This window comes from Schistocerca piceifrons, chromosome 11 (assembly GCF_021461385.2).
Source record: "Schistocerca piceifrons isolate TAMUIC-IGC-003096 chromosome 11, iqSchPice1.1, whole genome shotgun sequence".
Classification (NCBI taxonomy): domain Eukaryota; kingdom Metazoa; phylum Arthropoda; class Insecta; order Orthoptera; family Acrididae; genus Schistocerca; species Schistocerca piceifrons.
Window position 1 is genome coordinate 119976759 of NC_060148.1, and position 17515 is coordinate 119994273.

The 17515-nt window shown below is 47.9% G+C and overlaps 1 protein-coding gene across 1 annotated transcript in view; it reads right to left on the minus strand.

Moving 5' to 3' along the window:
- LOC124719781 (transcriptional regulatory protein AlgP-like) overlaps nt 1–16309 on the minus strand; it is a 102997-nt gene extending 86688 nt beyond the window's left edge. The window contains exons 1-2 of the mRNA XM_047244978.1: nt 16292–16309; nt 4321–4589 (exon numbers count right to left, since the gene is read on the minus strand). Of these exons, the coding sequence (XP_047100934.1) occupies nt 4321–4589; nt 16292–16309 (287 nt within the window). The remainder of the gene's footprint in view (nt 1–4320; nt 4590–16291) is intronic.
- Nucleotides 16310–17515: the final 1206 nt, after the last annotated feature.

A 17515-nucleotide genomic window follows, 5' to 3' on the forward strand; every position in this document is an offset into this window, starting at 1 on the left:
GGGAGTCCAGGAGAGGCGACGGTCGAGGGTGACGCCAAGGTACTTAAGGGTGGGAGTGAGGGCGATAGGACGGCCATAGATGGTGAGATAGAAATCAAGGAGGCGGAAGGCAGGGGTGGTTTTGCCTACAATGATCGCCTAGGTTTTGGAGGGATTGACGTTGAGCAACCACTGGTTGCACGAAGCAGTGAACTGGTCAAGATGGGATTGGAGAAGGTATTGGGAGCGCTGCAGGTTGGGGCAAGGGCAAGGAATGCGGTGTAATCGGCAAACTGGAGAAGGTGGACGTGGGGTGACGGCGGCGGCATGTCCGCCGTGTACAATAAGTACAGAAGGGGAGAGAGGACGGAGCCTTAGGGCACACCGGCAGAGGGGAAAAAGGTGTAGGAATCCGTGTTATGGATGGTGGCATAGGAAGGACGGCGGGAGGGAAAGGAGCCGATCAGACGGACGTAGTTAATGGGAAGGGCGAAGGTTTGGAGCTTGAAGAGGAGACCGGAATGCCATACGCGGTCATAAGCACGTTCGAGGTCCAGGGAGAGGAAGATTTCGGAGTGACGGGAAGCTGTTCGGAAAGGAGATGAGTGAGGTGAAGGAGAAGGTCGTCGGAAGAGAAGGACGGCCGAAAGCCACACTGGGTAACGGGGAGGTGGCGGTGCGTGCGGAGATGCGGGTGGATGCATTGGGAGAGGATAGATTCCAGGACCTTGCTGAAGACCGAGGTAAGGCTGATGGGACGGTAGGAGGAGACGGCGGACAGCGGTTTGCCAGGTTTAAGGAACATGAGGATACGGGAGGTTTTCGACAGGTCAGGGTAGTAACCGGTGGACAGGACTACATTGTAGAGCCTGGCCAGGGTGGAGAGGAAAGAGACAGGAGCTTCACGAAGGTGACGGTAGGTGACACGATCGTGACCAGGAGCGCTGTTGCGTTTTGTGCGGAGTGCAGCAATGAGATCCTGTGCAGTGATAGGGGCATTGAGTTCCGTGTGTGCAATGTTGTCCAAGTACTGGAAACCAGGAGCGAGGGGAGGGACAGAGGTGTCAGTTCGATCGCAGATATCCGGGAAGAGGGAGTAATCGAACTGGGGATCATCAGGGATGGAAAAGACATTGGAGAGGTAGGGAGTCAGGGAAAGGGTGATCATCATGGAGAAGAGGATAGTAGGGGGAGGGTTTAGTTCCAGTAAGGCGACGGAAGGATGACCAGAACTTGGACGAGTTGATAGGTAGGGTATCAGTTGAATGGGTGCATGTCTGTCGCCAGTCCCGGCGTTTCTTAGCCGCGAGCAAATTACGAATGTGTCGGTGGAGTTGCCGGTGGCGTCGTAGTGTGTCCAGCTCACGCGTGCGGAGGAAGGCACGGTAGAGACGGGGCGGGATTCACGGAGGAGGAGGATGGCCTGTGGGGGTAAGGTAGGACAGTGGGGGTAGATGGCGACAGTAGGGATGTAGGCCTCCACGGCCTCAGACAAGGTCTGCTGTAGAAAGGAGGTGGCATGGGTGACATCAGCGGGGTGGTGGTAGGTGAAAGGGTGGCTATCGACCTGGGTGGAGAGAGTATCCCGGTAGGCATTCCAGTTGGCAGGGGAATAGTCATGGACGTACTTAGGTGAAGGGTCATTACGAGGGTCGGAGCAGGGGCGACGACCGTCTGAAATGGTGAGGAGGACAGGGAGATGGTCGCTAACAATAGGCTGCAGGACATCCACTGTTATGCGGCCAAGGAGGTTGGCGGAGGAGAGGATAACATCGGGAGTGGAGTTGGATTCGGGATGGGTGTGCTGGGGGATGGGAATGAGGTCGACTTGAAGGGAGAAGAGGAACCGATGCCACCGCCATAACTGGGCAGCGGAACGACTATGGATGTTAAGGTCAGCGGCGATCATGTAGGAGGAGAAGGTACGGTCGATGTAGGAGAGGAAGTCGAAGGGAATAGGGTCGTTGGGGCGGACGTAGATGGTGGCGCATGTAATGGTAAGGCCGGGGAAGAAGAGACTAAGGAACAGGTGCACGGTGGGGTCGGGAAGGAGACGTTGGAGCCGAACGGGGATCTGGCGGTGGTGCCCAGGAGGAGGAGGAGGAGGATATTAGTGTTTAACGTCCTGTCGACAACGAGGTCATTAGAGATGGGGTGGTGCCCGATGGCAACTCCGCCACGCGCAATCGGGAGGGGATTATCAGAGCAGTGGAGGAGGTATGACGAAGTGTGGATGGTGTGATGGGGCTTCAGGAAAGTTTCATTGAGGACGAAGGCATCCACGCAGTGGGTGGCAAGGGTGCGCAGGAAGAGGTTTTTGTTGGTGGGAAGGGAGCGGATGTTGTTGAAAAGGATATGGTGCTGCCGCGCCATGACAGGGATTTAAACGAGTGTGTCAAGACGGGAGAAGGTGAAATGGGCCTGGTTCTTGGAGTAGGTGGCGTACATTCAGAGTTGGAAAACGGAACGGGCGGCGAGGGAGATCTGTTGAAGGGTGTGCGGGCGCTGAAAAGGATGAACATTCTGAAGGACAACGGTGAGGAATCTGAAGATGTCCTCAGCGGTAGGGGGTGGGTGAAGGGAGTTACCGGGAGGGGTGGGGGCGTCCAGAGGGCGGACAGGAATGGTGAGTTCAGGAGTGGTAGGAGGGGGCCGGGCCTTACAGTTCTGGGAGTAGGTAGGATGAGGGAGGTTACAGGTATTTCAGGGGGGGGGGGGGACTGGAGATTGGGGCACTGCCATAAAAAGTGGGCTTGCCTACAGTGCGGGCAGGTGGGGGCCTCGCGGCACTCAGATGTTGGGTGCGCATTATACCGCAAGCACCTTTGGCAGCGCAGGGATTGAGGAGGGGAACGGGAGGGGTCAACCTTATAACGCTGGTTAAAAAGGAGGGCACCCTCCTTCAGGAGACGGTCTATTTAGGGGGTGTGCCCAGAATAAACCCGCATAAGGCGGGTGGGTTCGGCAGTGTTGTGGATGCGGCGAGCAGCACGCACTTCCAGATGGGGATGGGCCTGAAGCTCCGCCAACACCTCCTCCTCTGTGATCACTGGACTCAGCCGAGTGATCACAGCGGTGAGGGTCGGTGGGCGATGTGGGGGTTGGGGTTGGCGGAAGGGAGGTGGGGAAGGAGCAGGGGTGAGGGAGGCATGAGGGCCAAAGCAGGTGACAGGGATGCGGGAAGGAGATCGTTGTGGAGGGTAGGGCTGGGGGAGGAGGTTAGTACCGAATCACGGTGAGGAGTGAGGAGGGAGATTCAGGCACCAGGAAAATTCTGGTGAAGGAAAAGGGTGAGGTTCCGGGCTTCAAGGAGGGAGGGATCAGGACGGGAGATGAGGTAGCGGCAGGAGGAGGGGGTAGGGGAAGAGGAGGAGGGGGCAGGGATAGGTGGAGAGACATCCATGGCATCAGGGGTGGGGGAAGGGGGATGAGGTGGAGCCTTTTTGGGAGCAGAAGAGGCAGGGGTGCCACTGGGGCGCTTGACGGCGGTGGAGGAGTTGGGGGGGATGGGAACAACTGGAATGTGGCGGGTAGTGGCAGGTCCCAGGGCGGGAGTCGGCGTCGGAGATGGTGAGGGCGATGGCGAAGGCGATGGCGAAGACGATGACGAGGACGATGAAGATGAAGGTGAAGAGGAGAGCAGAGCATGGGCCGTAGCCCACCTGGCGACCACCCTGGCGGGGGGGATGGGAACAACTGGAATGTGGCGGGTAGTGGCAGGTCCCAGGGCGGGAGTCGGCGTCGGAGATGGTGAGGGCGATGGCGAAGGCGATGGCGAAGACGATGACGAGGACGATGAAGATGAAGGTGAAGAGGAGAGCGGAGCATGGGCCGTAGCCCACCTGGCGACCACCCTGGCGGGGGCCGCAGAAACGGAAGGAGCAGAGGGAGGGAGTGGAGGGAAGGGATCAGAGGAGGCGCGGAAGGGAGGAGCCGGGGACGGGGCGACAAATAGGGAGGGAGATGAGAGAGTGAGGATTGGGGGGATGGACTGAGGGGGGAGTGAAGCGGCACACCACGTGATAGTGGTGGCAGCAGCAGAGGGGGAGGTGTATATAATGGCAGTGGTGATGGCTGTAGAGGAGGTGGTGGGGCTTGACATTATGATAAGGGGGTAAAAAACACAGTACTAGACAAAGGAGCAAACGAGAGATGGGCAGGGCAACGAGAGACACAGAGGAGAAAGGGACGGAGAATGACGAAGGAGGCAGGGGCCTAAGCACCACTCTGCTGCCGCTGGGGAGAGGGGGGGGGACCCGGCTGGCTGGCTGGCTGGTGGGGACTCCTCTGCTGCTGCTGCTGCTGCTGCTGGTGGTGGTGGATAGTGGGGGCAGCTAGGACCACAGCTGGCCGCTGGCTGCGACCACTGGTGGCGGGGACTGCTGCTGGCTACTGGCGCAGGCGAGGACCACTGCTGGCTGCTGGCATAGACCGCTGCTGGCTGCCAGTAGGGACCGCTGCTGGCTGCCGGCGGGGACCTCTGCTGGCGAGGACCGCCGCTGGCAGAGACCGCTGCTGGCTGCTGCCTGCTGCGTGCTGGCTGGACTGACGCACGCCGACAGGCTGGCTGACTGGCTGGCTGGCTGGCTGGCTGGCTGGCTGGCTGGCACCTGCAACACCTATCACTTCGATCGGTACCAGAATAGCACAAATCGAATTCAAACGAATTACCGCCGGAGATGACACTACTACTTGCGATTGCATTTATGAATAGCATTTGCCATAAATAGCAGAAACGAGTATGAAGCCGTCGTCAGGAACCATTCAGTCTAATTCTCACTCACATGATTATCATTAAAGAATAAATATCTTTCTTATCTAAAAGAATAAATATCCGAACAGGGGCCGTAAACCCGACTTTTACGTTAGGCAGGTATCGAAGAACGGCACCACTCCTGCCGTCATCAACAGATGGACGCACAGTAGCCACTCTTGCAATTGCTGCAGTGCCGATTCTTTCTCCCTTCAGTTTTGACTCCAGTTTAGAAGAAAGAGCGAGTTGAATGATTTAATTAGGGTCTGAACGTGTTCGCCAGAAAAAGGTAACAGACTACCGCCATATGTATTAAGGCAGTTCCCAGCAATTGCGTGACAAATGCTTTCTACTGTGATGCAGCTGCTTCAGGAAATTGGCGTTGTCACCTGAAAGTGGCAACCTCCTGTATCCTGATGTTATCCAAACCAAACAAGCCTCCATCTGATTCCTCTTCCTACCGTCCTATCTGTCTCACATCGGTGTTCAGCAAACTCTTGGAATCCATCCTTACCCGGCGCATCCATCACCACCTCCACCAAAACCAGCTCCTCCCTGACACCCAATGTGGCTTTTGACCTTCCTTCTCCACCGATGACCAACTCCTCCACCTCACTCATTTCCTCTCCCTCCAGCTTAACTCCCATCGCTCCGCCATTTTTGTCTCCCTTGACCTCGAAAAGGCCTACGACCATGTCTGGCATCCCGGTCTCCTGTTTAAACTCCAAACCTACACCGTTGCTGTCAACTACATCCGACTGATGGCCTCCTTCCTCTCCCGCCGCCCCTCCTACATTACCATCCATAATCCCAATTCCCGCACCTTCTACCCCTCTGCCCGTGTGCCCCAGGGTTCTGTCCTCTCCCCTCTCCTCTACCTCCTGTACATGGCAGATATGCCCCAACCCCCTACCAGTACACCTCTTGCAATATGACGATGACACCACATTCCTCGCCCTCACTCCTACCCACCAATGGTCCCAAAGCCTTCTCCAGAATCACCTTGTCCTTTTTTCCGCATGGTGTAACCAGTGGCTCCTGAAAATCAATCCCTCCGAGACCCAGGCAATCATCGTAGGTCATACCACTCGCTCCTTCTGGCTCCTGGATTTCTCCCTTACCATCTGTGCCCGTCCTTTCCACCTCAACCCCACCCTCGCCTACCTTGGCCTCACCATTGACCGTCACCTCACTTGGATCCCTCATCTCCACTCCATCCAATCCAAGGCCCACAACTGCCACCCACTCATCAAACTCCTCTCTGGCCGGACATGGGGGTTGCACCCCTCTACCGTCCTCCACACCTACAAATCCTTAATCCGTCCCATCCTCTGTTATACCAGTCCCGCCTGGATATCTGCTCCCCCCAAATTCTATAAGTCCCTCCAGATCCTTGAGTGTCATGCAGTCCCCCTCGCCTTCTGTATACGCCTCCCATCCCCCATGCGGATCCTCTATGACCTCATTCCTTTCCCCCATCTGCTCCTATTCCTCAAACATATCCGCATACTCTACACCTCCCTCCGCCTAGATCCCCCTCACCCCCTGGTTGCTCCTCTCCTCTCCCATCCCCGCCCCCTGCCACCTCTCCACTGTTGAGTCACCCTACCCTCCATCTCTACACCCTTCATCTCCTTTCCCAAGGTGGCTTCCATCAACTCCCCCTCCCTGATGATGCCCTCTCTCTCTCCATTTATCCCTCCTATCAACTCTGATTCTCACCCCCTCCTTACCTCCGTCCTTTTCCTGGGCTCCCCTTCCATCCTCTTTTTTCTCCACCTACCATCTCTGTGCCTGCCTTCTCTCCCCTGAGTCCTCTTGCATTTCCATTCTCTGCCTTTTCCCATTCCCTCTCGCATCTGCCCTGCCCCTCCCCCCCTTATGAGTCCTCTACCTCCTTTGGTTCCTCCCCTTTTCGTTTTTCCTCTCCTCCCTCCTTGTTTTACCCTCCCCCCCCAATCTGTCCAGGCCCCCCCATCAGCCCTCGGCTATGGTGTGACATCTTTGTGCCAACATTTTAGTGCAATGTTTACAGTGAGTTCAAATGGTTCAAATGGCTCTGAGCACTATGGGACTAAACTGCTGTGGTCATCAGTCCCCTAGAACTTAGAACTACTTAAACCTAACTAACCTAAGGACATCACACACATCCATGCCCGAGGCAGGATTCGAACCTGCGACCATAGCAGTCGCACAGTTCCGGACTGCACGCCTAGAACCGCGAGACCACCGCGGCCGGCTTACAGTGAGTGTTCAGTGTTGTGTGTCTTTTCCGAAGCGCTGCGAACAGGCGTCATACTGTCGCTGGGTGTGATTTTTATATCTCTTGCGAACAGAAACCAGACTGTGGCCGTGTTTTTTAATTGTCTGTTTACTATGTTACCTGTCTGCTTCCTGTGTATCTAATTGGCTTTGCCAACCGTTTGCTTTATGTTTTAGCTTTGCACAATTTTCGACCGTTTTACAATTTAAGTCACCGTTTTATCCCCTGCTTTTATTGTTTCTTATCTTCTTCTTACGTTTTAAAAAGTCTGTAGGCTGCAGAGCAGCGTACTAAGCTGTTGCCAGCCCGCCCCCTTAGGGCGGAATCGAGATTCAATAAAGGAAAAAAAAAAAGAAATGGAAGTGGCAGACGCTAGCGGTAGACATGGCGTTATGGATATGGAGTTCATCATAAGAATAAACCTGGTGTAAAAAAACACAATCGCGATGATAGGTCAGAAGCATTAGCAGACGTACACTGGTGTTATTACGTTCTTGGAAGTAGGTCCTCCTTACGTATTAGCTACATTAAATGAAACATTATGATGTTCAAATCTATTGAGAGCCACCAACCTTTTTCTTAATAACGCTTTAGCTACGTATTTAAATTTAATTTCAAAAATGCTCGTCCGCAGCTCGTGGTCGTGCGGTAGCGATCTCGCTTCCCACGCCCGGGTTCCCGGGTTCGATTCCCGGCGGGGTCAGGGATTTTCTCTGCCTCGTGATGACTGGGTGTTGTGTGACGTCCTTAGGTTAGTTAGCTTTAAGTAGTTCTATGTTCTAGGGGACTGATGACCATGGCCGTTAAGTCCCATAGTGCTCAGAGCCATTTGAACCAGCCAAAAATGCTCTACAGTCACAGCCTCTTTATTGTTGAGCTCTGATTGTCGGGGTGTTAATACGCGGAATGAAAATACCTGAGGCTGCAGACTGTTCCATAGTGAAACAGGGTTAAACAGAGGGCCGAAAAATAGACTGTTCTTAATGTTTTTCATAAATTTACAGGGGTAATCGGCTTTGAACTTTTCTGAGGGACTGTGTTAGACACAGTGCAGTTACGCATCTAAACTGCAGGTTTCGCTGAATGGTAGCCTGCTGTGGGCGTTTGTTCCCTGGTTACAATTTCCCCATAGTGATTTTTTTTCTCATTCGATTTGAAATAGCTACATCCCGTAATTGTAGAACTCATCATAACTTTTTATGAATAATGTACGAATTCTTCTTTCTAATTACATATTACATGCGAAATTCTCGTTTTTATTGGGTATATAAATTCTGAATTATCGATTTTTATAAATGACTGTTAACAAAAGTTGCTTAAATTATGAAAACATAAGAATATAAGTTTTAAGACAAAAATGAAAAACCAAACACTTTTTATTTGAATTATCTTCATCGTTTTATACCACAGATGTATATAAGCCTCGTAGAAACATGAAAAACAATTCTTTTCACAGCATCGAGCATGGCATACAGATTCTAGATTTTTACATTTGTCACTGTACCATTACAATACGAACTCAGCAGAACTGATATGCTGCCAAATGAAGGGAATTGGCACAAGAAATAACAAGACTTGCCAACTGCCAGACGTAGACTACTGGTACAAACGCACGCAGATTTTTCACACGTCACGCAGTACGCTGGCGGGATACAGAACGGCTCATCAAAAAAGAAGAAAAGAAAATGGGGCGGCTGTTTGGCATCGTGTATTCTGATGTCGATAGGGTCGTTATCAACGTAGCAGGTGACACTTCTAGAAATGAAATGTATTTCTCCGACTCCGATAACGCAGGAGCTAAGAGATCACCAGATGACTGACTGTAATAAATACATTAGTGGTTTCAGTGTTCAACAGTACGATGAAATCCCTGCAGTATTCTTTTACATTACACACAGCTCGCTATGTTTAAGTTGGAAATTTTCATCACTCTTGTTTGTAATTAGAACACCATGTCAGGTGACAACAATTGCATTTCATGCTTGCCGTCTGGTGACTGAGAAGTGAGCGGTAGTGGTGGAGTTTCTCCAAATATAGTTTCATTCTGTTTAAAAATTAAATGACATTCGAAGCTATCTTGTTTCTTTCCTCGTCTCGTTTTACATCTGAACTGCAACTGTTCACATCATTGCAGGTAAGTTGGACCGCTGGCTGGCCAGTGCTGTCCAAGTTTGATGCTCCGGTATAGCTGTTGTCCCGCATTATCGCTCCCTCTGTGTGCGTGTAACACAGCACAAAACGTATCCTTATGATCTTACTTGACTGTACTGGTCTCAGATTGGTTTCCGATCCACGTGAAACGAAATCCAAGTATATTGAAGCAAACATACAAGAATACATGACGTAATGGTTACATCAGTTTTATTCTTATGATGAACAGATTATACTGACGCTGTGCAGTCTTCCAGCATCGTCATTATATCAGACTGGCGAGTGCATTGATAGACGACATTCTTTAGACCGATCTGAATACTACACGGTTCGCGTTATAACATTGCCCCGATTTTGAGAGAAAAACATACATAAAAATAATCTCAGGTACGTATGAATCAGAATGTGATTGATTAAACTGCGAATGACCGCTAACAGTGTTCGGCCATGACCCCCAAACAATCCCAGAAACAACTTCTCTCCAATACAGCCCGAAACTGCACTAAGAAATCCATACTAAACTCATGTGTAACGTGAACAGCAAGGAAAGGGATCTTCAAATGAAACACGGCTACTTAAGATGAAATTGACATAATTATTTCACAAAAGCACACATGTGACACTACACAGCTTATCTCGGTACCGCAGGACAAAAGAGAGAGGGGAAAACAAGTCGTCTTCCGCTTTTTTGTCATATCGTTAGACAAACGAGCGTACCTACTACATTTTGTTTCAACATTTTAACTCAAAGATACTTCTTTACAAAATAATTCATAATTAACTAGAAATACATCATCTCATTAGTACATCGTTTCTTTCAATTATATACAAATTTATTTTTATATGCAAAATTATTTACGATATTTTCAGGCGATAATTAAAACTAGGGCTACTTCTTTATATATTTATAACGTAACATTTCAGCACGCTATCTGAACGTTCGTGAAGGGACGTGGCGGGACCGCATGTGATGACCAGTTATGAAAGAAAATGTAGCACTATGGATGTTCGGACATACAACCACCTACATTGTTGAGAACAGCGATGCTACATCCTTCGAATATCTGCCCTACCTTGAAGGAGAATATTTTCGGTTGGCGAGGGTGACAATCATCGGAAAACATTTGGCAACATGCTGCATATCATGACCATGGAATCCGCGCAAGTACTCTCGATTGCTTCACTTAACCCATAACCGACACGCTATAGAAGAATTCCGTACAATGCTATAGCCTGTTCATGTGGGTGATATAGGTGCGAGACTAGTTATAGAAGTGGGCAGCACGGGGGAAACAAGCACATGGATCAAAGGCACTTCATTAAAAATAGAAACAAATCAAACGTGACATATGCTTAAATTCATGTCATCCTGACGATGACGATGGGGGCTATCGTCGAAAGCTCGCGATTTTATCCCGAATTGATGCGGCAAGAAAACCGAGAACGTTTTACATATAAATGCCGTTGCGAAAGACTTTTTTCTCATGATGATTAAATTCAGTCCGCTATTTATCTTCAACTAAGGAATTTTGTTACTTACCAAGTCAGAAGAACGACGAAATCCTATCTATTTCTTCATTTCCATATCATTATTTTAAAAAATTGGGCAGTTGACAAAAGGCTGCCCAAGCACTTCATTTGTGTATATGGGAGAATTAATCTAATTAGTATTTACTTTATTATACAGCGTGGTGTGAAACATGCAGATATATTTTACACTGTGACAGGGGAAAAAGAAGAAAAAGGTGCACCACAAACAACTTGTGCAGATTGGTCAAAAATTAAAATGAATGCAGATATTGACAGAAAATGCAAATTTGTAAACTTTGGTGGTCGATGAATGAATGTGTGACGCTGCAGAGCAATTTCAACGCGCAACTGGCGAAGTTAGTAAACGAGGGACATGTCGGCAGGAAAAAATACAATCTTTACGAATTTCATTCTGTGTACTCTTCTGGACAGCAATTATGCCTGGCAGACAGGTACGTAGACACTATATACAGCTGTAATCATTTGGGAGACTTGTTGGGCTGAAAGAAGGCAGTTGGAGTAATAGACGAATCGCTCGTCATCTGAGGGCAGTGATGGCACTATTTTCCTATGTTAGCAGGAATGGGTAAACAGTGGCCAAACATAGCATCAAGAAGGAAGCGCTTGACCTCGGGAGATGACAGAACGTGAGGTCGGAGCAGTCATCAGAGAGACACTCAGAGCGCCGGATTTATCATTATTGTCGAGCTGACGTGCAACTGGTACTTCATTTACTGCAGGGACTATTAACAGGCGGCTCACAGAAAGGAGCTGTGTCCACGTCGCCCCTGTACAGAATCAAGCTCGTATTCAGTGGTGTCGGGCACATTCGGCCTGGAATCTCATTGAGTCGAGTAGAATTGTCTTCAGTGATTAGTCACACTTCAAACTGAGCCCCGAATACCAACGAACACTTGTCTGGAGATGCTGCAGACAGTGGTGGGATATCAAACAGACAGTCCCAGCATACGGGAACACAATCAGGTGTTATTGCCTGGGGTGCTACTACATTTCCCAGGGTATTTGACAATCTCTCTGTTCAACCAGTTCTCACACATCTGGACTCAATAAAGGGACATAGATGGTTAATTTACGGCCTTTCCCAATCGTACTTCATGATATCTTCTCGCTTGCAAAAGGATGTGCGAAGTACAGGGTTATTACAAATGATTGAAGCGATTTCACAGCTCTACAATAACTTTATTATTTGAGATATTTTCACAATGCTTTGCACACACATACAAAAACTCAAAAAGTTTTTTTAGGCATTCGCAAATGTTAGATATGTGCCCCTTTAGTGATTCGGCAGACATCAAGCCGATAATCAAGTTCTTCCCACACTCGGCGCAGCATGTCCCCATAAATGAGTTCGAAAGCATCGTTGATGCGAGCTCGCAGTTCTGGCACGTTTCTTGGTAGAGGAGGTATAAACACTGAATCTTTCACACAACCCCACAGAAAGAAATCGCATGGGGTTAAGTCAGGAGAGGGTGGAGGCCATGACACGAATTGCTAATCATGATCTCCACCACGACCGATCCATCGGTTTTCCAATCTCCTGTTTAAGAGATGCCGAACATCATGATGGAAGTGCAGTGGATCACCATCCTGTTGAAAGATGAAGTCGGCACTGTCGGTCTCCAGTTGTGGCGTGAGCCAATTTTCCAGCATGTCCAGATACACGTGTCCTGTAACGTTTTTTTTGCAGAAGAAAAAGGGCCCGTAAACTTTAAACCGTGAGATTGCACAAAACACGTTAACTTTTGGTGAATTGCGAATTTGCTGCACGAATGCGTGAGGATTCTCTACCGCCCAGATTCGCGCATTGTGTCTGTTCACTTCACCATTAAGAAAAAATGTTGCTTCATCACTAAAAACGAGTTTCGCACTGAACGCATCCTCTTCCATGAGCTGTTGCAACCGCGCCGAAAATTCAAAGCGTTTGACTTTGTTATCGGGTGTCAGGGCTTGTAGCAATTGTAAACGGTATGGCTTCTGGTTTAGCCTTTTCCGTAAGATTTTCCAAACCGTCGGCTGTGGTACGTTTAGCTCCCTGCTTGCTTTATTCGTTGACTTCCACGGGCTACGCGTGAAACTTGCCCGCACGCGTTCAACCATTTCCTCGCTCACTGCAGGCCGACCCGTTGATTTCCCCTTACAGAGGCATCCAGAAGCTTTAAACTGCGCATACCAACGCTGAATGGAGTTAGCAGTTGGTGGATCTTTGTTGAACTTCGTCCTGAAGTGTCGTTGCACTGTTATGAGTGACCGATGTGAGTGCATTTCAAGCACGACATACGCTTTCTCGGCTCCTGTCGCCATTTTGTCTCACTGCGCTCTCGAGCGCTTTGGCGGCAGAAACCTGAAGTGCGGCTTCAGCCGAACAAAACTTTATGAGTTTTTCTACGTATCTGTAGTGTGTCGTGACCATATGCCAATGAATGGAGCTACAGTGAATTTATGAATCGCTTCAATCATTTGTAATAGCACTGTATATTCACGTAAAAGCTTGAAAATTAGCAGCAGTTTCCCCCTACGAAACATACACTATGTGATCAAAAGTATCCGGAAACCTGGCTGAAAATGACTTACAAGTTCGTGGCGCCCTCCATCAGTAATGCTGGAATTCAGTACAGTGTTGGCCCACCTTTAGCGTTGATCACAGCTTCCACTATTGCAGGCATACGTTCAATCAGGTGCTGGAAGGTTTTTTCGGGAATGACAGACCATTCTTCACGGCGTGCTGCACAGGAGAGGTATTGATGTCGGTCGGTGAGGCCTGGCACGAAGTTGACGTTCCAAAATATCCCAAAGGTGTTCTGTAGGATTCGGGTCGAGACTCTGTGCGGGCCAGTCCTTTAGAGGGATATTATTGTCGTGTAACCACTCCCCCACAGGCCGTGCGTTACGAATAGGTGCTCGATCGTGTTGAAAGGTGCAATCGCCACCCCCGACTTGATCTTCAACAGTGGGAGCAAGAAGGTGTTTAAAACATCAATGTAGGCCCGTGCTGTGAATGTGCAACACAAAACAACAAGGAGTGCAAGCCTCCTCCATGAAAAACACCACCACTCCATAACACCACCACCTCCGAAGGTTACTGTTGGCATTACATACGCTAGCAGATGACGTTCACCAGACATTCGCCATACCCACACCCTGTTCATTGGATCGCCAGATTGTGTACCACGATACGTCACTCAACACAACGTTTTTCCACTGTTCAATCGTCCAATGTTTACTCTCCTTACACCAAACGGGGCGTCGTTTGGCATTTACCGGCGTGATGTGTGGCTTATGAACAGCTGCTCGACCATGAAACCCATGTTTTCTCACCTGCTGCCTGACTTTCATAGTACTTGCAGTGGATCCTGATGCAGTTCTGATTTCCTGTGTGACAGTCAGGATAGATGTCTGCCTACTACACATAACGATCCTCTCCAATTGACGGCGGTCTCTGCGAGTCAACAGACGAGGTCGGTCTGTACGCTTTTGTGCTGTATATGTTACTTCTAGTTTCCACTCCACTATCACATCGGAAACAGTGCACCTAGGTATGTTTAGGAGTGTGAAAATTTCGCATACAGACGTATGACGCAGGTGATACCCAATCACTTGACCATGTTCAAAGTCTGTGAGTTCCGTGGAGCGTCCCATTCTGCTCTCTCATGATGTCATTGATATGGAGTACCTGGCAGTAGGTAGCTGCACAATGCAGCACAGAGCTGGTTGATGTGGTGAATGGTATCTGTGGATCTGAATGCCATCATAAAAATTAGAAATCTAGATTCCAGATTAGTATTATTTTGTCAAATAAAGGGCGCTCAGCCCAATCATGTCGATTTGTCATTCCACTCCCAGCATCATTGTACATACATTTATCCATTTGCTGCCATGGATTAAGTAGCTAGAATTGTCTGTGATTGCTGTGTGTTTTCGCACTAAGAAAAGCCCGGCTTTCCATTCCAATCTATCACGTAGTCTTTTGGCACTCTGCGCAGCACTCAGAATGGGCCTGTATGTGGTTGGTAGAAATCAGACACGTGTTCTTCAGACGATAGTTTCGTTGTTTTGTCTGTCAGTAGCTCAGCAGAGTGGGAGGGGAAAAGCAGAGAGGAGCTTAAACAAGTGTCTAGGCATATGAAGATAAAGTGGGCCTGGTTGTGAGAGTAAGTGGCGTAGCTATTGAAATGGAAGACGGAGCAGCAGCAAGGGAGATCTGCTGGATTGTGTGGGGATGTTGCAGTGGGTGGATTTCTGCAGAACAATGGTCAGGAACCAGATGTCTTCAGCTGTAGGGGGAGGGTGGAGGAAATTGATGGGATGGATGGGCTGGTCAATGTGGTGAATGGGGACAGTGAGCTCAGGATTTGCATTTGGAGGAGTGGGTGGGGTGGAATTCGTAGCAGGTGTTGCAGGAAGGACGAGGCCAAGGTTAGGACATTGTTTAAGGTAGTGGGAGGCACTCCACGAGGTAATGGTGGATGCGGGGCAAGTAGAGGTGTAAATGATGGTGCTAGTGGGTGTGTCCATGATGGAATTCGTTGTCCACTGGCAATAGGAGTCACTGAAATGGGGAAATAGACAAATATGGAGGGTGGCTCTGATGAGGACAGGGGGATGTCGGCGGCGGCGGTGGTGGTGGGGAGCACCGGGCGGCAGCCAGCAGACAGATGGCAAAGGCACCTTGAGAGCAGCCCGGGTGGCATTATCCTCCAATCTGGAAGTGAGGGGATCCAACCCTCGAGATGTTAATTTTTTCCCCTTACTGAATGTCAATCCCCCCTGGCGATAGATGCGTAAAGCCCAAATAAGAAAAGAGAGAAAAAAAACACATTATGGGAAGATAACAAACGATATAAAAAGGCAATACAACGGTGACTTTGTTAAAAACGGTAAAGTGGCGGAAAAGTTGCAGAAGTTAAAACAGAGAAAATATGGGGTTGGTGACGCTAATGAAGACATACAGAAAGTACACGGGCAAAATTTAAAAAATATGGCGACGGTACGTTTTCTGTTTGCAACAACCATGCGTGTGACCCCGCCGGCGACTGTTTCAACAAACCTATTCGTACTTCTCCTATCAACACCACCAAGAAACAAAGCTTCACAACGCCGCTGTGATGTCACAGCTCTGCGACTGAGTTCAGAAACTAGAACTGAAGTAGCTCAAGGGAATGCACATTCGCTATTTAACTAATGTTAGAAGTAACGAAAACAATGAAGCCTTCAACTAAGAGAGTACTGCATACTGTATCACCTAGTTTGTAAATGATGAATTGTGGCGTAACACGATCGAGTGAAAAAGATTTATATAAATATTGGATCCTGTATCTTCAAAGGCAGTTCATATAGCCACAACTACCTACTTTTTAGAATTTTAAGCACTTATAGCGTCACCTTGCTGCTGATTAGATCTTACAATTAGGTAACCAACGCAATATTTCGACTACCTAAGGAATAATGATTTTCCTTGAAAACAAAAAAAACATAAATAAATAAAAAAAATGCACTAGGACCTTCAAAATTCGCCTACAAATAAAATAAATCATTTACCCTATTTTTTCAGTCACCACTACCTACTTTTTATGCGACGTAAAATTTTAAGCACTTACAGCATTGCCTTGCTGCATATTCGATTTTATAATTAGGTAACCTTCCACATGATAGTTTAGACTACATAAGTAATAATGATTTTCCTTGATTGTTAATAAAATTACACTAGGACCTTAAAAATTCACCGCAAATAATGTAAATCATTTATTAAAAGTTTTTTCATTTAATAACTCATGAAAAAGGGGCATGTGATACTTAACAAGCTTCACTTTAATAAGTAAATGTCCAGAAAACATTTATTTCACAATTTTTTGTGACAAGGAGTCAGATGTCAAGACTTTTTCATTCTTTTGTAAATACTTACATCTCTTGTCACACTCACATCATTTTTTAGTTTTACAAAGTTGTTTAGTAAAATATTTGCACTGCAAGTCAATATACAATGTATGATAGATTCAAGAGTGTGACCTTTTAAACAATGGAAACCAAGAAGTAAGTCTTTTGGCACATTAATGGCTGCTTCTTTCACAAGCACATTTCTTTGATTTACTTGTTGCAGGAACAAATTTTTCCTTTTCTTTAAGAATTTTTTGTAGTGTTAAGTATACATAGGAAACACATGTGACTACATCACTGCTAGGGTATGTTAAACCTCCCCTGTCATTTGCCATTATCAAATCATCTGCTTGTCTTGTTTCTTTGGCTGTTACAAACCCTTCACAATATGGACAATTTATTTTCAGATGCACTTGGTGTGAGCAATATAATGGAGTAATGGCCAAGTGTTTTCCTCTATTTCATCAACATCACTATCATCAACTACTACATTTAATAGCTCTGGGTTGTCGATATCTTGAAAGCCTGGGATTCTACAACAAGCAGCATCAACATAATTAGGTCTTACAACATCACCAAACACTTTGGACTTTAATACAAGAGGAAACATACTCTGTTCCCTTAATTTTCCTTGTTCCAAATACCTGCCTTAGCGATACATGGTAACTTCCCCCATTAAGTTGGCGGTATTTCCCAAACCTGTCCTTCAAACTGTCTGTCTGTATTTTCCCAAAGAGCAAATATGTTCGCTTCTTCTCACACAGCCAGTATTCACTAAAATCAATAAAGGCTGCAGTAGTATGTTTGAGAGCAAAGTGTGTTTCTCTGGTCAATTTCTTTCCTCCATTGCAATCTTCCCATGAACACAACCACGAGAGAAAGTTTCTCAAAAAGTCATGAATATGTTTTGAATTGAGAGTAATCTGTTCTTGGTAAACATTTCTTAG